At 38.3% G+C, this 26,806-nt stretch overlaps 2 protein-coding genes across 3 annotated transcripts; one reads left to right on the top strand and one right to left on the bottom strand.

Annotated features, from left to right (window-relative positions):
• Window positions 1-822: 822 nt before the first annotated feature.
• Window positions 823-21,400, top strand: LOC135703596 (beta-galactosidase-like). 2 transcript variants are annotated; one of them, XM_065224857.1, is made up of 9 exons: window positions 823-967; window positions 9,875-9,964; window positions 10,019-10,176; window positions 10,239-10,453; window positions 10,510-10,674; window positions 10,731-10,835; window positions 12,770-13,116; window positions 13,172-13,450; window positions 20,688-21,400. In XM_065224857.1, exons 2-9 carry the CDS (start codon window positions 9,884-9,886, stop codon window positions 21,234-21,236), a joined length of 1,899 nt encoding a protein of 632 aa, XP_065080929.1. In that variant the 5' UTR covers window positions 823-967; window positions 9,875-9,883; the 3' UTR covers window positions 21,237-21,400. The 2 variants fall into 2 exon arrangements, with proteins under 2 accessions (XP_065080929.1, XP_065080927.1); XM_065224855.1 differs by having other exon boundaries at window positions 823-1,035.
• LOC135703610 (uncharacterized) lies at window positions 21,245-25,047 on the bottom strand. Its single transcript, XM_065224881.1, has 3 exons — window positions 24,784-25,047; window positions 24,583-24,723; window positions 21,245-21,694 (listed from the first exon to the last, which is right to left on the bottom strand). Exons 1-3 carry the CDS (start codon window positions 24,936-24,938, stop codon window positions 21,313-21,315), a joined length of 678 nt encoding a protein of 225 aa, XP_065080953.1. The 5' UTR covers window positions 24,939-25,047; the 3' UTR covers window positions 21,245-21,312.
• Between the last annotated feature and the right edge of the window lie 1,759 nt (window positions 25,048-26,806).

The following is a 26,806-nucleotide window of genomic DNA, read 5'->3' as shown; positions in this document are numbered from 1 at the left end:
GCTAGTTTTAATCTTTCATTTGAGGCTAGTATCAAAATGTTAATTTTCCATACATTTATTGGACGTGCTTTACACATAAAAAACAAAAAACGAAATTGTGCTACCCTCATTGCGATTGTAGTCACATATGAAAGGGGCAAACCTATGCTTTCGTTTGGTGGGTGTTACAGCGATACTGATTTTAAAAAAGGTTTTCATTCAGAGACACCGTGACAACAGATGCTGTACAGATACTGTTACTTTCCCCATATCTGCCATACGGGAACAGCAGAAACATTTTTTTTCCTGGAAGGCTAGGTGTTCGATCATTCGAATCTATCTTAATGAATCTTAACTCTACTGCAAAGCTTTCACAGTGAGTTAAATGATTGTAATCGGTCAAATCAATAGAAAATCGTCAAAATATTCGACGATTGCTCAGGGAATCGAATTCAGCATCAGGGCTCTGTCCGGTTAGATGCCTCTGCTTAGAATGCATTTGTATTAAGATATAATTCTTCTCGTTCCCTCTTTTCGAACCATTCGAACAGGTTTGCGGATCAACTTAAGGTGATTCTTTGTAGCTTCCTTTTTCGCTATACACTTGGTAAATCTCAAGATTTATGTTCTTGAAATTGCGAAGTGTGAAAAGAAAAAGGACTCTACAAGGAAACACCTTAATGCTTAACGGAATAATGTAAGAAGATCCAGCACCTTTGTTCTACTCAACTAAACAGGTTTCTATTTCACCGTACATGAAGGTACTACGGTAACATCAGCAATGAATCGTTTCAGATAAGAAAACTTTAATTCAGCTTATTTTTCTACTCACTGTTTAGTACCAAGCCTCCCGCAGTTCGTTTATCTTTGCGCGCTTCTGCAGCCGACACGAAGCGCTTTTAGTGCCCTCTTTAATTTCGATTGAAACGGCTTTGTGTCTGAGCGAGCATAATTATCTATTGAACAGTCGTGTGTCAGTAGTTGACCGGTAAAGTTGTTCAAAGGTTCTTGTTTGGTGTGACCGAGAAATACAGTAACAAACAATAAGTGCTTTATGTAATTGATCATATATGTACAAGGGCTGCAGCAGAATAAAACTAAAACACCGGTCTGGTGGATAATAAACATATAGTGATCCGTAACCTTGATTGAAAATTTCAAATAGACTTATAATCTGTAGGGAAAATTGAATGTTACAAGTAGTGAATAATATTGAACACACTGGAATGTGGATGATCTATTTTAGTCAACTATAAAGATCAAGCTCAATTTGATAAATTTAAATATCACGTACTTGGGTTCCGGTATTCTATTATTTTTCCAAGATAAACGTAGCATCTGGATGTACAAAATACAATTTTTAATTGGTGCTGAAATATTGAACAAACACATTTCACTTCGTATGTTTTGCATAAAGCCCATTATATGATTACGTTTCCAAGAAGTTTGACCACTATCAAAAGTACTCACTCGCCATCATCATCAATCACCATACAAGCATAGAAGATAATGCTTCGTTGGCTTAAAAACTGTTCCATAGAAGAAGAAGCGAACCTGACGGTAGTACGGATGTTTTCTGCATGTGATGAGAAACATAGAATATCAACAAAACTTTAATTACAGACTTTCTTTCTTACTTCTGAATTTAGTTTTTGCGAGTGAAACATAGATTTGTCTCATCTCTCATTAATTTCACACTAAATAAAAGGAACCAGATGTGCGAATATGTGTAAACACGTGTGGCTACGAGTGGCACAGAAAAAATAATCCAACGGTCAAAGTACAAAGTTTCTTTTTAATTGATAAGTTCAGTAATTTTAGAAAGATGATTTTTCAACTACAGCAATGTGTATTTTTTAAACTAAATTACACATTTCCATTCAGGTAAATTATTGGGATATTTTGAAGAATCCCATCACCACCACAGACTTAATCTGGGTGTTCAATCGACCAAAATTGATTTTACCGTTTCCCCTCGTTAATCCGACAAAATCGGAATCGAACTCCATGAAATGAAAAAAATAATCAAATGTATTGTAAATTCAGATAAAAAATAGCATTTGGCATCATATTATCATGAATTAATGAAATTGGGTTGTTAGCGGAATGCTTAAATAAAACAGCAAAAAAAAAGGTTATCTTCCATGTCATGGATACCATAATTAATTAAGTGGATCACCTTTTTTTGCTGTCTTATCATATTATCAACTTTAATAGCATGCTGCGGCTGTCAGTTGCGTCGTAATGTTTTCCCTGAAATGGCAATATTTGGAACAGGCTTGCAATTCCTCATTCATTGACATTTTACATTTTTCGTAATTATAAAACTATGGGATACTATAATGATTTATTTTTTATTTTTAAGAAGCAAGAAGAGGTGGTAAACTTTATGTATGACGTATAAAATTTGTCAATTTTGCTTTCAGAAGGTCACAACTAGCGATTTTATGATCGCTGATTGCTCGCTCATCGTAACAGGTAATCGCTATTGTGCCCTTCTGAAAGCTAAATTGACAGGTTTTATGTGTCATACATACACTTTACCTTCTCTTCTTGCATCTTCATAAATCCGAAAAAATAGCATTTTAGCTGTAATGAACATTTGCAAACTTGATTTGGAAAACCCCGTTGTTGTTACTCTCGATACTGTTGATACCTACAGTGGTGGCCTTCAAATTAGCGCAATAGACCGATTTTCATAAAAACTAGCCAACTTTGGCATGTTGCAACTATGTTTTGTTATGATCAATTGAGCTGAAATTATGACACAGAACTACAAATATGCTGAATTTTGCGTGTTCGTAATATCAAATTATTGGAAGCGCTTGTCGGAAATTGACGGGCTGGTTGAAAATGGCCAACTAATTAGCCATATATTTCTGAAGTCTATTATTTGGGAAATTTTTGACCATATCTTAAATAACTTTCTTAAGCACACTGTCTGCAATTACACAAAGAACCAATAGATGATGCTTGGGACTCAATTTGTAAAAACTGGTGATCTCAAACTAGGCAATACCAGCGCCGGCCGCGCCCGAACGCAGGTCAAGAAAGGAATGGGAAGGAATGTGTTGACGTGATACCCGCTATGTTAGGAGCCGAGAAATCCTTGCACTATCCCGAGAAATCTTTCGGATCTTGGATAAAAGGTTTGGGAATGCAGAAGGATTTGTTTTGGTAAACGATATGCTGAATTGATGTTCGAACGATTCACTAGCATGAAGGAGCTTAGGTTTGAACCACGGTCTTCAGCTCAGTATGCAAAATCGGTCGCCACTAGGCCACCGAGCTTCTTATATCACAAAACAATTACGATAAATAAACTTCACCGACGACGACAACAATTGCTCTTGAGAAGAATTAGATATGGATTTCCAATCAATACATCTTTCCTACAACTCAAATATTACTTCTTTTACGTACCCGTCATTTTAACCAAATTTCATTACGCTCAATAGTGAAAGGTGCTTGGGTTCTAACCTACGATCTACCACAATCTACGACCGACTTAACAAAAGCTATTCAAATGAAGTAACGTCCCAGAAAGCAACTAGCAATGTCTATCAAAATGGATCACGCATAGACTCTTTCCGAAATTCATGGTTTAAACAATTCAACTTTATGCTTTATGCTAAAAACCACAACATTCCACGACAAAATATGAGATTTCGCTTGGTATGTAATGAACAACAGAGATACGCGAAAATTCATATAGGTTCAGGGGTTAATGGTCAATTTTAAATATCTAATAGCAGGGCTGGTAGTGCTTATGCGATATAATAGTAGTGACTTTAGTGACTAACAATACGGAAATAGTGACCAAATAGTGACTTTTAAATAATAAATAAGTAACCAATAGTGACATTTATATGGTGACTCAGAAATTCAAATACGGTTTGATATTGAAATAAACTCCAGTTTTTTGTCATGGAACCTAAAATTACACTTAATATATTCCACTAATTATATCGAATCTCTCAACAGAATCTCATATGAGGAACATTGGAAGAGATTTGAACATTTTTTTTAATATTACGTTATACATTATGACCAGAAAGAAGCAATTTGAAATTTACCGGATTTTCTGGAGTTTTGTAATTTTTACAGGTTGTGCAATATAGATTTAAACTAACGTATAAACCAATAAAGCCATTAGGTTAAACAGGGCTAAATAGATCATTACTACAACAGCAGTATTTTTCTTAGATATCGAATTTGATTCTGCTTTCGAAATCTTAAAAAAATGTATATATCTAAGTAAGTTAACCTTGATAATTTGCTATTCCTCTTCTTTTAAGCTTGCCTCTGAAATAAGCTGAACAAAAATAATATTGCATTCTTGAAATTCTCTGCAGAACAATCCCCAAAATTAGAAGTTTTAATGTTTCTTCCAGGAATTCCCTGAAGGTTCATTCCAAAATCCATTTTAGATTTACTTGAATTCTCCTTAGAACTCTCATGCAATTAACCTCAGAAATGTCTCAAATTTCTTATCTGAGTGCTCTTAGACCCTGCATTTCTTATTCTTTTTAGGAACATAGGAACCTAGTATTTCCTCAGAATTCTCAAAACAAAAATCAATCTCAGAAATCGCACCATAATTCCTCTACAGCTATCCGCTGAGTTTGGAGACCTTTTTGAGCGCACGGGATTTCCTTGGAATTCTCATCAGAGCTCTCTTAAAAAAGTATCCCAACTTATTTTAAATATTTATAAGAATTTGGACCAAGAATCCTCATCCAATCGTCATAGAATGCTTCTCAGAACTCTCTTTAAAATGCTCCTGGAATTCATCCAAAAATTGTTTTGCGCTTTAATCATTTAATATCAAAAGTGATGCTCGTATGTGTCAGACTCTAAGCCGATTTGTTCACCTCGGCTTAAGCCTTAAACCAGTTTTAACTTATGGTTAAACCTGGTTTAATATTTAAGCCGAGGTGAAAAAATCGGCCCTTAGAGCACCTAAATTTACATGACACTTTCTTAGTATGTAGTATGACATTCTTCTCTGGAATATTTTGGTGTTATCCCTAGAATTCCTATGAATTTTTCTTCAAATTTTCTTTGAAATTTTCATTAAAAATCTTTTAAGACTTCTGAAAATCTAGGTATCCTTGAAGAGTTTCCAAGGTTCAGAATTTATTTTCGGAAAAAGGAAGATATTCTCGATTTCAAGGTTTTTCGCAGTTTATCCCCCGCGGTTTTAAAATTCCTTGAATTTTCGCGGTCACCCTGGTTATAATTGTTTATTTTTAGACAGATATGCATATTGCTACAGTAGACTTCCTTAGTGCCAAGAACTCAATTTAAACATTTTGATGATATTCTCCACATGGGAAAAAGTGACTTTAGTGACTCTTTTAGGGAAATAGTTACTTTAGTGACTTTTTGGTGTAAAAAGTGACTTTTTAGTGACTGATCTACCCTAAATAAACAAATACCATAAACGAACTTTATCCCGGATAGGTAAACTATTCCAAAAATGGTTTGGATGATACCCCGAACACGTCGTTAAGCTCTATTTTATTATTATTTTTATTAGGGTAGTCACTAAAAAGTGACCCGCTACCAACCCTGTAATAGCAATTACCTTTGTCGTAATACTTCCTTCAACTAACACACATTTTCTTGCATTGCCATGGTCATCTGGGAGGAGGTTCGCGTCTAGTGCTTTCCCCAGCCACCAGCTTTCGTGGCCACCAGCTAACACTCGTCCAGTCTTGGGCGTATCCAGCGAGGCATCTTTCTCCGAAACCGGCGAGAGATCAGCAGCCGAGCACTTTTGCAAGCGAAAAACTTGCTGATTCAGCCCACGGTGACGAATCTCTCAATAGAACTACACGCTGAAAGTGTGGTATCCGAGCTTGGAGAACCGGGCTCCCCGAAGGCAATGAAAACCGCTGAGGCGAATATGTTGAAGATGAATGCGCAAAACTATAGGCAATCACATACACACAACAATGGAACTGAAACTGCGTCGTAGATTTTGGAGGTTAGATTCAATGTCAATCGAGTCACTCAACGTGGACCTTCTTGTCACTGCATGTTTCTATTCTTCATTAGCTATATTCCTCCCCTTTTTTTAATTAAATTTGGCTTCAAATCAAACCACCATCGATTTTGGCACTCAGTGCTGAAAAGACTTAGTGTCACTTTTCGACACAGTTTTGAATGACATAATGGCCTACTTTTCCTAACTAAAATAACAGTGTCGAAAAGTACTACATTTTAGCACCCAATACCACAGCATTCTATCAAACAACATCCGAGCCTTCGGTTTGTCGGATGCGGCCTGTTCTTGTTTCGGTTTCTTCTGTTTCTTGAACGTCTTTATACCGTTTCTTGCCATGGCACGATGGACGTTACTTGTCGATGTTCCCAGTTTTTAGCCAAATCTTGAACATCCAGTCCAGCTTTCGGTTCACAGTTTCCTGTTTTCGGCCAGATAGAAAGGTTATACCTCATAAGACTTCCGGATGGTGGTTCGGGCTACTTTGATGCCTACTTATTCCACTTTCTCCAATTCCTGAGTGACACGTTGGGAATGGAGAACCATTTTGCAAGATTTTTAGCTTAACTTAGCTTAGCTTAGACTGACTGTACATATCAATGGTTGCTACTCCGTGATTGATCGGAAAACCAGTGAAATTGCACAATGTATCGGTCGATCATTCTCACTGTACAACTTTCAGGGACTCCAAATATTGTTACGATGTAGTTTGTTTGAAATATGTATAAACTAGTATAGAAGCAGGAAGAGCAACTGCACTAGCTCCACCAACGGGCAATTCAAATTACACCTCACAACTGTCGAACCAAATAATCGATCATCGAGAAAAGGCCTCTTTACAAAGCAGCGAGATAAAAGTAGTGCTGCCCGATGGTAAAACACACACGTACAAGACACCGGCGCTGCCATCTCACAGCAAGTTCCGACACGAGTTTCCGAAAAAATAGTGCATTCCGCACCCGGTAAAGTATTGGGCTTCCCATTCGATTTGGGCTGACGCCAACCACAAGATTTGGTCGCAGCACGTACTGGTTCGATCGAGTGAAACAGTGGGAAAAGGTAATTTCATAATAAAAACTCTACAGAGGGGACGCTAATTAATTTGTTCGGGCTCAGGCAGCACGTTTTGATTCCGGCTCGGTCTGACCGTGAAGAACCAACAGCTCGCGAACCAACGGAATCTCACACGGACTGCCCATAGGCTAAACTTGTTCAGTCGAGACATGTTAGCACGTTATCGTCACAGCGTGGGAATCGCTCGGACACGGAAGGCAACCGAAGTGGAAGGAGAAAGAAGCGTCCCATACGAGGGTGAGTTGCACCGAATGTGAATCTTCTCCGCTAAAAATAATGGATCGACTTCCAGTGCGCTTTTCTCTTTATTACGATCTTCGACTTCTCTGCACGAGTAGTAGTTGCGATCGTTCGGCGAGCGACGGACTGGGCGACGGCAGAAGGCGGAGGCAGAACAATGGCCAGCAACGGATACCCGTGTGACGGCCGCTGGTTGGACCGCACGGCGAGCGTCACTGCTTGCACCACAACGGCGAACGACGGACTGTGTAACGGTCGAAAGCGGAAGTGCACGACGTCGACCCGTAGTTCCGGGTCGTATGCCATTTGGCCGAATGCCATTTAGCCGAATGGGTCGTTTGGCCGAATGCCATTTAGCCGAATGGGTCGTTTGGCCGAATGCTGAACAACAAAACTCCAAAGAACTACTCATGTTTGAAAGAAGGAAAAATCTCCTATTTTCATTAAATTCTGATTTGTCTTAATTTTATGACAAGCTGCGCTTACTGTGCGAAAAATAACTAGAACAACAAAACTCCAAAGAACTGCTCATCAGGCTTGCAATTGCTCATTACAGCTTAAATGCTATTTTTTGGAATTATGAAAATATGAGATACTATAAAGATAATTTTTATTTATAAGAAGCAAGAATGGGTGGTAAAGTTTGTGTATGACATACACAATTTATCAATTTTGCTTTCAGAAGGTCACAACTAACGATTTTATGATCTCTGATTGCTCACTCATCACGTTGCTCATTGTTACAGCTAATCGCTATTGTGACCCTCTGAAAGCTAAATTAACATGTTTTATGTATCATACAAATACTTTACCTTCTCTTCTTGCATCTTGTCATTAAGAATTAAAATATTTCATAGCTTCATAGATCCGAAAAATAGCATTTTAGCTGTAATGAGCATTTGCAAGCTTGCTGCTCATGTTTGAAAGAAGAAAAATCTCTAAAAATTGTTAAAATAATTTTTAATGAATTTTTTGTACAAGCTGCGTTTATTGTGCAACAAATAATAATATCATCAAAACTCCAACTGCTTATGTTAAAAAGGGTGACTAAAAAATACTAATAACCTAACATAAAGATCTGGTAAGCGTGATTGCCTCTCACTCCAAAAGGCCTGCACAATTAGATTTTTTGCCGAGATGGGCACCACCGACCAGCTCGGTATTTTGTTTTGCTGGAGCTAAAAACTTGCCGAGATTCAGCTAACAAAACAAGATCGACGGAAAACAAATCAAGAAAAAAAAACCAAAAAAAATAACTCAAAGATCATTTTTATAAAAATAATGAATTCATCGACAGTATAAAATTTCAGTTTTATACAATATACAATTCAATTAAAGAACCCCATATTTATGTATACTATCAAAAAACCATAATAGTGGAAATTTAAAAAAAAGTCCACAGGGCTGCCATTTAGGTTCAAGTAGTGTTCAAAAATTGGAAATCTCTTTTAAAGTATTCGGCCAAACGGCATTTGGCCAAACGACCCATTCGGCCAAATGGCCGGGTACCGTTTTCTTATATGTTTGCGAACACACTATCTCTGCGCGAACTATTGTGTAACTCATCGCAGCAAACAAATAATGTATCATGCACGATCGAAGGCATACCGGGCAACTAAGGGAAATACGAGAGCACACCAAGCACCATTGCATCTGCAACACGATCGAAAAATGAAACATTAAAAAATTATATGAATTTCATTGATTTGCCTTATAAAAAATAATGTAGACAAAAAAAAATAAATCGGAGCAGACTGGAACCGAACAGTGGACTTTGAGATTACGGGGCCCACTCGTCTTTCAACGCTTGGGAAAATGTAAGGTTAAAGGCGTAGGGAATGGTCATTAACTACGTGGACAGTTTTTTTGGGATTCTTGACCTTCCCCCCTGCGTAAACAATTGTCCAATCAAAAAAATTAAATTTGTATGAACCGTGGATGATTGCACAAAAGCAATGCTCATCGCAAAAACCGAACCATAGATCAACGAGGGCGAGTCACACCGAAAACAAATGGAAGCGAGGGCGCACCAAGCACCTACACAGAAAATAATTCTGAATTTTAACCATTGCGTAAAATCTTTCCTCGTTTTATTTTCAGCTGTAGTTGGCATGGACAACGAAATCGTTTGCCAGCTTGTATACAACATTGCTTATTTCTGCCATATCAGCTATATCTTAAAGTTACATGAAATATCGTGTAAATTTACGCTAAATCTAGCGTTAACAACGTGTGTCTAGATATCGCAGAAAATTACATGAATTTTTCAAACAGGGTGTAAGCTGCTAAACGTCATCGTTACACAAATGGTGATGTGTTGAAAGTGTGTTGTTATTTTCTGGGACACCCTATACAAAAAAAAATCAAGTTTCTGAAAGATTAAGCCAATCAAACGAAAACTTTACCGATACATCTTGAGTATGTGATCAACCATTTTTCAAGGTTTCCGAAATTTGTACATCCAGAAAAGTTCCAGCTCTTTGAACATTTTTGAAGAGAGAGAAAAAATCACTCTGTTATATTTCTATGTACGGTACTGAACGTACTTTTGTTTTTTTTTTTCGTTTACAGGGGTCAACCATGGTAAAAATACTTCAATTTTTAATACTAGCAGCCATTGCATTTTCGCAATGTAAAGCTGACTATATTAGAGATAATAAGGTAGGATGTTATATATGATGAACTGGACATTAGTGATACAAATTTTCCATTTAGAGATCATTTACAATCGATTACGAACATGACACGTTTCTCATGGATGGAAAGCCGTTCAGATTCGTTTCCGGTTCTTTTCATTATTTCCGCGCTTTGCCGGGCTCTTGGCGACAGATTTTACGTTCAATTCGTGCCGCAGGACTTAATGCAGTAATGACGTACGTATCGTCCGTTGAATTAGATGATTTTGTGATTCAGATATACTTTCCCTCAAAAATAGCTATATTGAATGGTCAACACATGAGCCCACGGAAGGACAATACAAATGGAATGGCATTGCAAATTTGGAACAGTTCATACAGATTGCCGAAGAGGAGGATTTGTACGTGATCCTTAGGCCTGGCCCGTACATTTGTGCTGAAAGGGATATGGGAGGATTCCCATATTGGCTTCTTAGGAAATATCCGAATGTTCGACTGCGCACCTACGATACAGGTCATTTTCCAGTATTTTAACTGATCACGTATGGATAATATGGTTATTTTTTTTAGACTACTTACGAGAGGTAGAAAAGTGGTATGGTATTCTAATGCCACGAATCCAGAAGCATTTGTACGGTCGAGGTGGACCAGTCATAATGGTGTCTATTGAAAATGAATACGGATCTTTTGCTGCGTGCGACGGAAATTATTTATCCTTTCTCAAAAATTTGACTGGTAATAAGCAAAAAATTTGTGAAGAATATATGTACATATTTATCATTTTCAAACAGAGAGATACATTCAGAACGATGCCGTGCTATTCACGAACGATGGACCAGAGCAATTACCTTGTGGCAAAATTCCTGATGTATTTGCTACTCTTGATTTTGGATCAGGTGAGTTTGAGTATGTGTGTGTGAGTGATTTGCTATATCAAGCAGCAAAAGGGCCCCTTGAAAACCAGATGATTCCCGTATGAGAGATTTTTACCTATTAAATACTCCTTACTTGCCTTGCCCCACCGGGGCCACCATAAAGTATTCCTTTAGGGAGAGGTTAAGCTCACGCAGCTGTCTTTGTCTCTGCTAGCCGTTGTTGGTCGATCACTGATCTCGATCTCCAGATCTGAAGCTTTGACAATATCAGAATAACTGTCCTGCTGATGGCATTTCAATCTGTTGTCTAAGCATTTCCTGTACCACATTATCTGTGTTGATGATCACTCAAGCATTTCGCTTTGCACTGTTTCAAATCTTGGACAATCAAAGACCACATCTGATAGGGATTGCGTCAAGTAAAAGTTTACATAATTCCCATATAAACTTCACTGGCCAGTGCAGTATGAGTTCGCAACCAAATGAGCTCAAATTTTGGGAGAATGATCAGGACCTGATTTAGAATATGTTTGGATGTAGCCAAATGTGATCCTTAAGATTAAAAATAAACCATGAAAGGGTTCTGTTTGAAACGTCGTAAGACCGGTTTTGGAATTATTCAAGTTCTAGCTGCTTCCCCGAGGGTATTCGGAAAATACCACAGAGTGACAAAAGCAATTGGTGGTCAAAATGTTATTGACATCACCTTGCAAAATCAAGAAGTTTGATAGCCACATTTTTTGAGAAAAACCAGAAAAAAAATCCCAGAAAATGGTCATATGTGGTCGTATCTCAGTTGTTTTATGAGTCGATTTAAGATCTTCTACCTACAGTTGACTTCCCTAATAAAAAAATACCATACCCGAACAATAACCCAAATGATTGAACTATTCCGCAAATGGTTTGGATCATACCCTAAACACGTCGTTAAGCAAAATAACCATATAAATTTTATTAGGGGTGTAAGTTCTAAGAAAACCTTTATTTTTGAGAAAAAATATAATATTTCTGTATTTTATCCTACATCCCAAAATTATCAGTGGCAGAAAAATTGCAAACATCTGGAACATCTTCGATATCCGGTAGCCACTGCCCAATCGACTAAAACTTAAAATAGTTCCCCGTCCCCCGTCAAATGCTTCTAGGTTCGTCAAAATCGGTTAATTATTCATGGAACTGTGGCACTTTAAAGTTGCACAAAATTTTGGCTAGTTTCGATTATTTTGCTCAACCACGCCTATAGTCGCTGATTGGTTGATTTTGACGATTAGAAGAACTGTGCGGCGCACAGTGCATCCCGATTTGAAACAACTGTCCGATTTACCAGAACGTATTAGATCCCGATGCATTGTGCGTCGCTCTTTACAGAATAAACATTTTTAGACTACCCTAATAAACAAACACCATAAACGAACTGTATCCCGGATGGGTAAACTATCCCACAAATGGTTAGGATGATACCCCGAACACGTCGTTAAGCTCTCTTTTATTGTTATTTTTATTAGGGTACTTAGTTCTGATTTTCTCAAAATATTGGCTCGATAAAGCAGAGAGCTTTAGAGGCACAAATGTTGAGCTAATTTTGAACTGTTATCCTATATTTGAAAAAAATCGCTTGATTACAGAATTTTCAGATCTTTCATCGAATTTTGTGGAAGAATAGGCTCAAACAAGTGCTACCATAGCGTGCACCGAATGAAATTATGCGAAAAATATTGCTTGAAAGATCAAATATGTCATCTTGCGATTTCAGCGACAGAAAAGTATAATCCATTTTGCTTCCAAAGTCTCCACTCGGCAACGTGAATCATCATCTTTCTATACTACTCAGATATGGCTGGCCATAGGAGTTCCTCGCCTGGTAACCAAAGCCCATGCACCTTCTGGTTTTGACTCACTTTTGATAGTGCTCAAGACATATATAATAGCAGGTAACTTTTTTTATTGTCTTACAGTTGACAGTCTTGATCGTCCCTGGCAGCAACTACGCAAATACCAGCCCAAAGGACCTCTAGTAAACGCGGAGTTTTACCCCGGCTGGCTTACACATTGGATGGAACCAATGGCTCGGGTTGCAACTGAACCCGTGGTAAGCACATTACGTAAAATGCTCAAACAAGGAGCTAGCGTCAATTTCTACATGTTCTTCGGAGGAACCAACTTTGCATTCACTGCCGGTGCAAACGAAGGAGGTCCTGGGCGGTTCAACACCGATATTACGTCTTACGATTACGATGCTCCCCTTGATGAGGCAGGTGATCCAACGCCAAAGTACTTCGCTCTCAGAAATGTCATATTAGAGGTAGTTTAGATATTTGATGGATAATGGTCTCAGATAACGCTCATCTTCTTCATAGTTTCTTCCAGATCCGGGCGTGCCTGTGCCAGAGAAACTCCCTAAAATGAAGCTTTCCTCGGTGAAATTGAATCGCTTTGGTACGCTTTTGTCACAGGAAGCACGACAGGCACTTGCAATGTATTCGTTTAGAGCAGAGCGTACTTTGGGTTTTGAAGCACTGAATCAACACTCTGGTTTAGTTGTTTATGAAACTGAGATCCCCAAAAGTCTAAAACGTGATCCCTTGAATCTCAAAGTCAACAAATTATGTGATCGTGCTTATGTTCATTTGGATAATGTGAGTATAATCTATCATTGTGCTAAAGTCGATCCAATCTAGCGCAATAAGTAATTAGGCACGGATTGTAGAACGCTGTTACTTGACCTAAGAGAGATGTAACTTCCACATCGGTTTGTTGTGGGCTCGATTCCCGGTCCAGTGATCGTTATACGAATTGCGACAGAATATACAAATGCAAATGGTCAATGAACTGTTGAAGTAAAATACATTAAGTTGAGGGCAGCAGTTGAAATTTCAGAACATGAAGGGAGGTATTCGGAAATTGATAATTTTCGGGATCGTGGTTTCGGGCAGTTGTTCTCCATTTAATCGTGGTATGGCTGCCACCTGAGGCATAGCTTTTATAAACTTTTTTTCTGCAGGTATTAACTACAAAGGTTGACCGAATCTACAAATGGCCGTTGTCATGACTGATTTACCTTGTAAAATCAGCCATGATACCGGTCATTTGTGGCTTCTATAAATCTTGGCAATAAGTAGATTTTTTCAATGTTCTTCAGCCTCTTTTCTGCAACTATTTTATTGCCGTATTTTAAATAAAATATTTTTAAACCATATTTTCCTCTAAGTAAAGTCTAAACTTGATTAAGATTTCTATAATTTGCTGCTAAGTATGGACGTCAATGTCTAGACCACGTTGGTCCCTACATATGTGTTGATGGGTTCGATAGGTTCTGCCTCTCTGGCACTCGATTGCCGTCGATGATACCACCCATAGACTAATTTGACGATCGTGTGAATGCGTGTGTCCATGTTAGGTTTGTTAATCAATAACCGTCGATAACGTGCAATGGTGAATTTGAATTGCAGGCGGTTACACAGACGTTATCAACGGTTATCGATTAACAGCCCTGGTCCATGTACATACACGAAGTGCAAAAGCGTGAGAAGCATAGATGCTAACCATTATGTATGCCCGTATTCAGTTAAATATTATGAATGCAAAATCATTAATTAAATTGATTTAATCGAAAGCAGGATTAGTTTTCCGTTTGACTCAACAGTGTAAAATTTGCTCTCATTTTTGCTGTGTTAACCATTATTAATCCATACAAAATTAGATCAACTGGAGTAATAAAAAATTACATCATAACAACAAATTTTGATTTCACTTTGATCTCCAGTTCAGGTTAGCAGTCCTTTCGATCATTTAATCCGAAATATACTGCTAAATTTAGTTCCTTGTGTGAAGTCGGATTAGTACGCAGTGGCTGCTACACTCTTTTGCGTTATTTCCACATTATTAAAACCTTTGATTACGAAGAATATGTTTATACTTGGTTTATTCAGATATACACCGAGCCCAATATTTTCTCATTAAATTCAAACTGTATTTTATCGCATGAGTAAAATTCAGATGTTATAAATGATTGTAGTAACTGAAAGGCAATATAATATTGATCAATTACAGCATATGTTTTGGAATTACCCTGTCTTCAACCTGTTTGATTAGCTTCTGACGTTTTCCAAATGCTAACAGGTGATACGCACGGCTTTCTGACTTTCGACTGAGGGTGCTCCATCCTATTTAAACACATAATGATCTTTTCCAATCACACTTGGTTTGACAACATTCTCCAAAAATACCTTTTCATAATAATAACTTACTTTTTTTTATGAAAACCGATGTAATTTGCCGCACATGCATATTCCTCCAGAAACCATCGCTGGAGCGGTACTTTGGAACCGTGGAATATTTCTGTTACTCCCTGACACATTTTCCGAGCTGGAAGCCTACATTCTGTCATTTTGAACATTATTATTACACTGCTGCAGGGCAAACAAATTTTCTTCGGATAAGTTAAACGTTTCCCAGCGTTCCGCGATAGTAGAAGAATTGATCTTTATTTCGAGCCTTATTTTTTAAGAAGCTTCTGAAACTTCATGAACTTTCCGTTTCTTGAGAGCTGTTGGTGAAATATACCACAGTAGGCCGGGGTAAGGGATACAGACAACAACATCGTATTTTTAAGCCTTTTCTCCATGCATGCGTATTTAATGCATGCTCCCTTACCACTTTGAACAAGTCTATGTGTACCTTAACAAAAACAAGTTTTTAACATTGATTTTTCACTTCCATTAAGGTGTTTCCTTGACGAGTCCACGAACGACCGTCATGATGGCTGATATGCCCAATGGGATTTTTTTTTATTGTCTGTCAAAATGGGGCGAAGGTTCCCAGGATGATATAAAATTTCGCCCACGGTAGAGTTTATATGAGATCACATGAATGAAAAAAAAAATATCCGAGAAAAACTTTAGTTGACGTTTTTGGAATCTCTTATTTTGAAAAGTCATAGCTCATCGTAGAACAAATGTTGTATAATAAAATTATAAGGAAATCATCTTAGCAACTCATATAAAATATAATCTGTTTCCCACGAAAATTTTCACGATGGAGGAAAATCATAAAGAAAAGTAAAAAACCATTTTCTGAGAGATGAAAATTAATCCAACTTTTTTTTTCATGCATAGAAAAAATATCTTCCACTTGTGAACATTTCAAAGTGGTGTCTCATGCCAGTTCTGAGTAATGAACTAAACATTAACTGCCAGGAAAATTTTATTTCATTTTTTCAATATTCCCGAACTTCAAATACTTTAAAAATCCACAAGTCAAAAATGGTAAGAGACGCCACTCTGAAATTTTCACCAGTGTAAGATAAGAAACTTTCATGCAAGAAAGTATTTTTTAGGAAAATGATTATTCCTGATTTTTTTTTTGCTATTTTCTCAAACCATGAAAATGTGTGTGGATAATTCAGATTATATTTTTTATGGACTGCTGAGATAATTTCTGTACGATTTCACTAAATTCTACGATACTTAGTTCAAGGGTTTTTTTGCTCTCAATTTTGATATTTTAACCGTTAAAAGGACCAAAACTACAGCAACATGAGCAATCATTATCAGCGAAATCACAACATCAAATTTAGATTTCAATTTGATCTCAGACTTTGCTCGGGTAGTTTGTCATCCAAGTGTTTCCGCGGCATAAGCATGATTTTGCCTCTCACCCCAAAAGGCCTGGGTTCAATCCCAGTCGGCGCCGCCGTGAATTTTTGAGGTAAAATCTCTGATCAAGCCCCCGGAAATTCCGTAATGGTCCCCGGTCTATGAGTTAATGGGAGGATATGTAGGGTCCAGGTGTGCAAGCTGCCTTCCTGGCGTCGGTAGCATTGGTACTCAGTACGGAAAATAAATCAAGAAAAAAAATCATCTTCCACCACTGATTTTAATCATAGTACACCTAGCTAAATTTTGATACCCTGGCTGAATGACATGTAAATAAACATTGAGATTTTCATATTCGTGATGAGGATGTTAGAATTTATTCGAAGAAACACTGCAGAACATAATGAACATGTAAAAGAATGTGTCTTGCTAAAAAACCAATTTGAGTGTTGCTTTAAAAATGATGTTGTACACGCAAACCAAAAATGTATTACATTGTATCAAAGATATTTCATTAACAAGATATCCCACAAATCAATTCCTCGAACAAGGCAATGGATACGCCACCCTTATGTGATCGCAGTGCTATCTCGTGAGTGCACATTGAAAATGTTGGGAGTCCCCGGCCAACTTTACCACCAGGGCTCAATAAATGACAGGTGTCAGTATGACATATACTAGCGTGGACGTTGATGATCAGCCGAGGGAAGCGAATGATCGATGTCATCATCATTATATTGCGATAGCAAGATTCTCACTTCGTTATGATTGCATCCATTTTCAATCATTACCACGTTATACGCATCAAAAAACCTTGAGAAAACAATTTTTTTTTCTTTGGTTTGTTTTTTTTTTCCGTCGATCTTGTTTTCCGTGCTGAGCACCAATGCTACCGACGTGCCAGGAAGGCAGCTCCCACACCTGGACCCTACCTATCGACCCATCAACTCATGAACCGGGGACCAACGGCTTTACTTCCCTTCCGAAGGAAGGCGTGATCAGAGATGTTGGGCCTTATTACGGGTGTCACTACACGGTGATAAGGAAGTGATACTCATAATAAGAGCCGTGATTGCCGTACAAATCAAATGGTAATCACTTTACCGTGACGACAAGTGACAAGTTTTCACCGTGAAGTGACATCCGTAATAAGCCTCGTTATGCCTCAGAACATCCCGGCAGCGCCGACTGGGATTGAGCCCAGGCCTGCTGGGGTGAGAGGTAATCACGCTTACCACTACACCACCGGCGCCGTTATTGAGAAAACAATAATAAGTGCAGATACGTCCCTTCGAAAAAGTAATCGACAATTGATGATTTATGAAGCTGTTACTCAACATAATAGAAGTTGCATAGAAGTATACATGGAAAAAACGCAACGTATCGAAATCATTGCTAAACAAACGTAATAAATATGCCGTCTTTCTTGGCCAACGCTGCACGCTATTGGCTATTCAAAAATTACGCAAATGCTCGGTTCACCGCTCACCAATCAAAGGGAGGAAGGAGAAAAGCAGCGGTCATAAAAACGCTTGCCAAATCGTTTTCTTCGTCATTTTCTTTCGAGAAACGGACGGATAAGCGTCGAACACGACATTTAGTGGAATAGCACGTATCGCACCAATACGAAGACGACAACGAATGCATCTACATCCACCGGAGGAAAGGTTTCCCGCAATGGGCAGCATAACTGGGCTGCCGTCATCCGGTCGGCATCGACTTGCACTGGTGTGAAAGAGCCAAGTAACGCTAGTTGTTCTTTCACAACAATCCAATTCAATGCTGGCCGGAGCACGGCTTGGCTTACAAATAGTACAGCCTTCTCACGACAGTTGGTTTATACCTGAATTGACTGTTGCTTTGTGTGCTTCACTACCGCTTGCTACCGTACGTTCAGATCTGAATTCGAAGTGTATTGGCAACAGTGCACGCACGAACGAATGAAATCTGTATTAGAACAGTCACATCTATACCCACTTTGCTAAAATCATCGTGCTTGGAATGTAGTGAACCGAATGGGCTGTATTTATACATATCTTTATGACCAGGTTTTCAATGTTTCTATCGTCATGACAGCCTTCTCAAACCGACGACATCCCTCAGCTCACCCAAGTGGCTGTCACGAGACATTATGCACAATTGATATACACAGAAAAAAAAGTTGTTGAATATTACATCCAAACTGCTGCAACCAGGTCAATCCATCGGTTGTGTAATATAACGTTGTACGGTGTACATCGATTTTGCGAACAAAATTACATCAACTGATATAATATTGTATCTGCTTTTTGCTATTACATCATTATTTCATACATCAGCTTGAATTACATTGATCGATATTGTGAATGACTGACCATCAGCTGGAAAGGAATCTGCCGGAATCTGCGCACGGTGGTTGGAGATTGAATGACACGAGAATGCAGTATCCAGTTCGTTGTCCTCGTAACGCTCATCATGGCTGACTACGAGTCCCTGCGATAGTGCTGAATGTTCAGCACACTGCACCGAGAAGCATATCTCCCCTTCACTCATAAAATAAAGAATAAGCTAATATTTGTTCCATTAACCAAAGACAGGGTGGTTTGTTGACCCATCAATATGGGTATTTTGACATAGGATTGCGTCTTTCGGCAACATATTGGGGGTACAATTTCAAAAAACCAAAATCAACCGCGTTACGAAAAATGCTCAGGATTTGACCACTTATAACTTTGTCAATAGCGGAAGGATATTAACTCTGCACGAATGTGCAACTGTTGCTATAATAATGAAAATTATCACCAATTGACTGCGAAAAGCGCTTTCCCTGACACTGATTCAAAAATCGAATTAACTCCGGTCTCACCGAATGTGTGGTGAGTGGTGGTGTCCAGTGGTCATCATCAGCAGCAGCAGCAGTGCTTTCGGTGCGTGACGTAGTAGATTGTTCTCCAGTACACGACGAAAGGCTGCCCGCAAGCGCGAGCTGCAGCCCACTGAGCGGTCCATTCGTCGAATAAGGAGGAAGAAGTTGCCCCGCTACTGATCGGATTTCAGTTGCTCGTCGTGAGCTGCTGTGGGCCATCTTTTCCAAGCGCGTCACCGTTCCAAACAAAATACAGCTCGCCAGCCTTATCTGCGTAAAACACCTTAATAGCTCAGCACTAATCAAACATTACGACAAAACGGTCCTTTTCAGGACCACCATAAATTTTGTAAAGAGTATTTTTTACGTAGGATTACGTATTACGGCAACATAAAACCAAAATTGACCGCATTAAGAAAAGAGGTCAGGTTGACCACATATAACTCTGTCAATAGCAGATGGATTTAATTCTAAACAAGCCAATTGATTAGAAATTTAGGTACGAATCTGCAAAATTGAACACTATATTAATTTTAAATAAGTAACTACTGAAAATTACACAACTATCCAACTATTGCAATGGTGATCAAACTTATCACCGATTGCCAGAGTCACTAGCATCACTCTCTGAGGTGCTGCTACTGTCACTACTAGAGATTTCTCGGTTATCCATCATCTCAGAGTCGATTGGTTATCGATTGGAACATTGGTTGGCCGGTTGGTTCGTCAATCACTCGAACATATTTGTCATCATTCGCCATTTTGTTTTCGTTTTAAATACCTTGTATTATTCTTAAATTACAAGCGCAAACATTCAAATTAGCGTGAGTGTTTCGCTAGAAGAGGGATTATGCTAGTAATACTAAGGTTGCTCTCAGTCGTAATTCTATGCTCCGCTCTCGGGTCCACGCGATCAAAAAATCCGCTGCGGGATTTTTTCCCATCCGCTCTATTAATGCGCGATGTTTTCGATCCGCTCTCAGATGCGCGATCGTAAGATCCGCTGATAGAAACGTATGTGTTTGACACATCAAATCTGTCAATATTGCCTTTAGTGCGTCACAATCAGCGATTTTACGACTCGTGAGCGCTCATTCTGAGTGAACGCTCACGAATCATACACATAATTTACACCCTCTTCTTGTTACTTACAACTTGTTACAAGTACAACAAATCATTATATCATATAATGATTGCATAATTCAGAAAAATATGTTTTTATAGTAAGTGAGTGGAAGCAACCCTGGGGTAAACAATAACTTACAACACTAATTTGTTGCAGTATGATACATCACATTTTAGAGCATCTTTTGGATGGATTTTCGGTTTATTTTCTTTTGAAAAATCTAGTGCTTAGAATAGAGTCTGGGAGGCCTAAGCCGTTCGTAATCCTATGTTATACAACATTCTAAAAAATCCTTATTCCTCACTTAGAAATTCGTCGGAGTTCTGTCACGAGAAAATGCCATCTACTCTCTACCGATTAACCTTGGAGTGGGAAGAAAACTTCAGCTGATAGTAGAGAATCAAGGGCGCATCAACTATGGCATTGCAAATGACTTCAAAGGTATTTTAGGCGTAGTCACTCTGGATAATAGTGAGCTTCTAAATTGGACCATGACAGGCTTCCCGCTGGATGATTATTCATTACTACAAAATTACATCGATCAGTACACTGGTATTGAGGACAATGCAGACAGACTGAGCTCGGTGAAATTTTTCCAAGGCGATTTTATGATTGCAACAAATGAAATCTACGACACTTACCTGGACCCAACCGGATGGGGAAAAGGAGTGGTATTTATCAATGGATTCAATTTGGGCCGATACTGGCCATTGGTAGGTCCTCAAGTGACGTTGTATGTCCCACGACACATCCTGGTTCAGGGTAAGAATTCAATTATTGTAATCGAGTATCAAAAGGATATTTTGGAGGATGCTGTCATCACCTTCAGAGATGAGCCCATGCTTGATGGACCATAGACAACTAGTTTTCAATTTGCAAAATAAATGCTTAATATATTTGTTAAGAAAATAATGCTCTCATCTCATGTAAACTTTACTTAACTAGTGGTTTGAAAAGTTTAACTCCAATGTACGCACAGCCTAGCAGCACTGAGACTAGTAAAAGTTTGTAGCAACAATCACCCTTTTTGGGTTCCTTGTTCTTATTTGAAGAAATCTGAATTCGCGAGAATCGTCCCTGTTTAAGATCCTTTACAAACTGCTCTATTTCGCAACTTTTAGTCGCTAGCTTCTCACAGACACTTACCGCTACATCTGAGGCATACTTGTTTTCTTCAATCTGTACGTTTTCCACATGATGCGCGGAGTTTTTTAGCTGGGTTAGGGTAAGCAACGCAGTCAGGCTTTCCAGATGCTTTTGAGCATTTAATAAAACCTCCCGAATGTATCCCTGGATGTTTATCGATTTCATAGCGCTGTGAATTGAAAGAAAATATGTACCTATAATAAGAACTGTTCAAATAAAATACTTTCATTTTCATTTTGCAGCGTTTGGTGCCAATGGGAGCGCAAGTCAAGCCAAAGCGGAGGATAAAGGAAGGGTAATGGCTGAATAGTCTATGCGGACCACTTGAACGCCTATTCTGCGCGGCCTGTGAGGTGAGGTGACAGTGAAGTGATGGTGAAGTGACAATTATCACCTCGGGTGAGGTGACTCTCCATGCAAATCAAATGGAGAGTCACCTTACCCGAGGTGACAATTGTCACTTCACTACACAGAAAAAAAAGTTGTTGAATATTACATCCAAACTGCTGCAACCAGGTCAATCGATCGGTTGTGTAATATAACGTTGTACGATGTACATCGATTTTGCGAACAAAATTACATCCATTGATGTAATATTGTCTCTGCTCGTTGCTAATTACATTGATCGATATTACATTTTTTTTGCTGTGTAGTGACAGTGAGTCACCTCACCTTACACGCCGCGCAGAATACACGGTGTTTCGCGAAAACCCATTAATGGGTATAAACATACCCATTACCGCTAAAAGTGCCCCTCCTCATTTAATTGGTAAACTATGGTTTACTCATAAATGGGTAAATGGGTAGTCTGTCAATAAATGGGTGTTTTTTCACCCATTTTCTTATATTATGTTTACCGTAAAATGGGTGAAAAAATACACATTTTTACAAATGGAGGATGCAAGCGCTCGTTGATATAAAAAACTTTCTAAAACATTGAAAATAAATGCAGGTGTTCCGCTCAAATTTTACGCGAAATATTATTATACCATATTGGATAATATGTATTGACTTATCCGTACCCGCATAAACGCGAACCATAAATTGACCTTACCTAAAATGGTTAAAAATTGTTTATAATCCCTGCTAAACTTTAACTGAAATGGTTATGGAACTTTACATGAACGTTTAATGATAAAGTTTCAACCTTATGTATTAAGGTTTTTTGGAACTGGACCTTACAAATAATGGGTTGTTAAGAACCATTACCGTTCCAAATTCTTGTTTTCTCCATACATTTTCGGAAAGAGAACTATATTAGAACCTTTTAACTTATGGTTTGAGAACTTTAATGGTAATGGTTATGGTAGTCAGTAAGGTCCACGAATGGTTTTGTAACAACGATCAACTTTATGTGGAATATATCGCGAATTGGTTGCCTGTAATTTACTGATTACCAATTCACGATATATTCCACGTAAAGTTGAGCGATAATACAAAACCATTAATGGATCTTACTGACTACCATAACCATTACCATTAATGTTCTCAAATCATAAGTAAAAACGTTCTTATATAGTTCTCTTTCTGAAAATGTATGGAGAAAACAAGAATTTGGAATGGTAATGGTTCTTAACAACCCATTATTTGTAAGGTCCAGTTCCAAAAAACCTTAATACATAAGGTTGAAACTTTATCATTAAACGTTCATGTAAAGTTCCATAACCATTTCAGTTAAAGTTTAGCAGGGATTATAAACAATTTTTAACCATTTTAGGTAAGGTCAATTTATGGTTCGCGTTTATGCGGGTAAGCCTCTCCAACGTTTTGGATTCTAACGTTTTCCGGAGATCGTCTATTTTCGCCAAATATGCTGCGGACAGTAAAGGCCCACGCACATTAGATCCGGATCGGACGCGTTGCAGCAAAGTGACAGCTTAATCTATTGTCTAACTGTCAAATTTACGTCAACGCAACGCAAACGGATCTAATGTGGGTGGCCCTTAACTGTTAAGTCGGTGACGTAAATGAGACGATAAAATTTCGAAGTGTTTTTTCACCCATTAATGGGTAAAAAATATACCCATTATTCAACCGTGAACTGATTCTTTAAATGGGTATTTTTTCTCCCATTTTATGATTTCAAAATTCCCCCATTTTTTGACAGCTGCGTACATGGTTTGAAAATGGGTATTTTTTACCCATTGATGGGTTTTCACGAAACACCGTGTAGGCCTAAATGCATAAATGGCACAGACTTAGTAAGCGCTCAATTAACAACTGCCACCGTAAGGGGACATAATAAAGCCAGCGTGATGCATTTATTATGTCGATTTTGTCACGCTCTAAGGGGGAGGGAGCGTTTAAGAAGCTTTTTAGTAATATTGTAATTAACGTGAAAACTCTAGGACAAGAATCTGATTCGAGTAGCTGTGGTGTCGCGTTGGTCGGTTTTTCTTTTCGCTTGTTTTTGGTGCTTTGCTTATCTCCCAAGAAGTTTTTTATCGTTTATTTTTTTTCTTGGTGCTGGCGCTCTGCCTTCCGGAGGATGCACGCGAATGAGGTGTTAGGTGCAAATGAAAAATTTAGCATGTGATTCAAAATGTTGTGTTCGGTTGTAAAAACAACGAGGAAGATTTTTTCGATTACCGCGAGTGAACAAACCGGTGCTTTTTCGGAGGCAGAATTTGGTGCGATCTATCTGATTATAAATCAAACATAAAACTAAATGCATATTTCCATATATTCGAAGACATCAAATCAAGATAAGTTGTCTTCGATATATTACTTAATACGCGTCAGATTTCAAAACATCACATTTCGAAATCTGGAAGTTTGTTTGTAGTACCATTATTCATATGATAACGGTAGTGTTTACATGCGGCGCTTATTGTATGTGAAAGAAGCCTCGGAATGGACGTGAATTGCCAGGCATTCTGAAATGGGTTGCTGAATCTGCAGTAGAGCTATCGCTTTCTAACTCCCTGACTAAACTTGCTTTAAATTATTACATCAAGGATTGTTGTAAGGAAATTTCTTCCATAATATCACTGCCGGCCAGTTTAGATTGAATACACACACACACACACATTATTAAAATACGTTCGCAGTACTTACAGGTCATAATGATCAATCTGATTCGGTAGAGCTGCAATATCGGCCAGCACTTCCTCCCGGATCTTTTTGTTCTTCAGACCCATAATAATGAGATCCTCTTCGCATAAACCGGAGAGATGTTCGTATTTGATTTCATATTTCCTGAAATACTCGTTACGGTAAATAGTGGTTACGCAGTTGAACAGTTACTGTTCGCCTTACCTGAGTTCCTCGGTGAGATTCTCAGCCTCTCCACCAATGCTGGAAAGCAAAGCCGCGATCGGGTCGTAGAAATCCGTCACCTCTACCAAGCCATCTTCGTCCTCTACTTCGTCCTGGCTACCACCAGCATCTATAGCACGGAATGCTTCGTTCATTATTCTAATGACTCGGCTCTAAACGGAACCACAAATACGGAATGATAATAAATTTAGATTATTGCGCGCTCGCCTGATCCAAAACAAAATTCCCTACAAACAAACATCAGCCGGCACGCTGGTGTGTTGAGAAACTCAACAACCGTGCCAAATTAATTATTTTTGATGATTGCTGATGATCGAGCTGATGAAGGAAGGAACACGAAGAAAAAATACTACCCAAAATTTGAGTTCTTAATATTGACTTCAACTAATACCCCGTTCACATTACAGCCTACACAGCAAAAAAAAATGTAATATCGATCAACGTAATTCAAGCTGATGTATGAAATAATGATGTAATAGCAAAAAGCAGATGCAATATTACATCAATGGATGTAATTTTGTTCGCAAAATCGATGTACATCGTACAATGTGATATTACACAGCCGATGGATTGACCTGGTTGCAGCAGTTTCGATGTAATATTCAACAACTTTTTTTGCTGTGTATATCACGTGATATCAGGCATAACATTTGATAACGGCACAAAAGCATTTGTAAACAAACTTTCTAAGGCCCTTTACACGCGAACCAAAGTACGCCCACGCAAACCAACAACAACATCGGATAGGGGCAACTATCACCTTTCCGAAAGTGTATTGGTTTGCGTGAGCGTACTTTTGTTCGCGTGTAAAGGGCCTTATAAAGTTTGTTTACAAATGCTTTTGTGCCTGAATATAGGCTGTCTTGCAATGAGCATTCATACATAGGATTTCCAGTCAAAACTAGAAGTATGAGTGCTCATTGCAAGACAGCGTACACAGCAAAAAAAAATGTAATATCGATCAACGTAATTCAAGCTGATGTACGAAATAATGATGTAATAGCAAAAAGCAAATACAATATTACATCAATGGATGTAATTTTGTTCGCAAAATCGATGTACATCGTACAACGTTATATTACACAACCGATGGATTGACCTGGTTGCAGCAGTTTGGATGTAATATTCAACAACTTTTTTTGCTGTGTATATCACGTGATATACGCTGTAATGTGAACGGGGTATAAAGCCCTACAGTAAAAGTATGGACGTCTGTAAAAAGTTGTTCCAATCGAACCGTCAAATTGCACCGCTTTGCTCGATTGGAACAGCTTTTTGCAGTTTTGTGGTGACAGTCGTCCATACTTTTACTGGTAGGGCTTTAACTTCAGCCTCTCACTTGCACTCGTTATTGTTGTCAAAAAAGGAACAAGATATTCGACCCAACGATATAGTTCAGCCCAATAAGTTGCTTCTGAGTAAAATGTATATTCTCAAACTTATACCCTGGACAGACTATGGCTTATATCATGTAATATAGGCTGTCTTGCAATGAGCACTCATACATAGGATTTCCAGTGAAAACTAGATGTATGAGTGCTCATTGCAAGACAGCCTATATTACATGATATAAGCCATAGTCTGTCCAGGGTATTACGTGAATTAAACTTAATTTTGGGTAGAATATACTTAATAGTAGGTAAGTTTTTTGCTGGTGTTAAATGGAAACTACACACCAAATTTATTAAATCTTGTTCGGTACTTCCCGCATAAACGCGAACCATAAATTGACCTTAACGATAATGGTCATAAATTGTTTATAATCCCTCCTTAACTTTAACTGAAATGGTTTTGGAACCTTACATGAACGTTTGTGTGGTAAAGTTTTAACCTTATGTATTATGGTTTTTAGGAAGCGGACCTTACAAATAATGGGTCGTTAAGAACCATTACCATTTCAAATTCTTGTTTTCTCCATACATTTTCGGAAAGAGAACTATATTAGAACGTTTTTACTTATGGTTTGAGAACATTAATGGTAATGGTTATGGTAGTCAGTAAG

This window comes from Ochlerotatus camptorhynchus, unplaced genomic scaffold (genome assembly GCF_037179485.1).
Source record: "Ochlerotatus camptorhynchus isolate MF236.1 unplaced genomic scaffold, CSIRO-AGI_Acam_v1.1 ptg000216l, whole genome shotgun sequence".
NCBI lineage: Eukaryota > Metazoa > Arthropoda > Insecta > Diptera > Culicidae > Ochlerotatus > Ochlerotatus camptorhynchus.
Note: the sequence above shows the minus strand (reverse complement) of the source record. Positions and strands in the feature narration are given on the sequence as shown.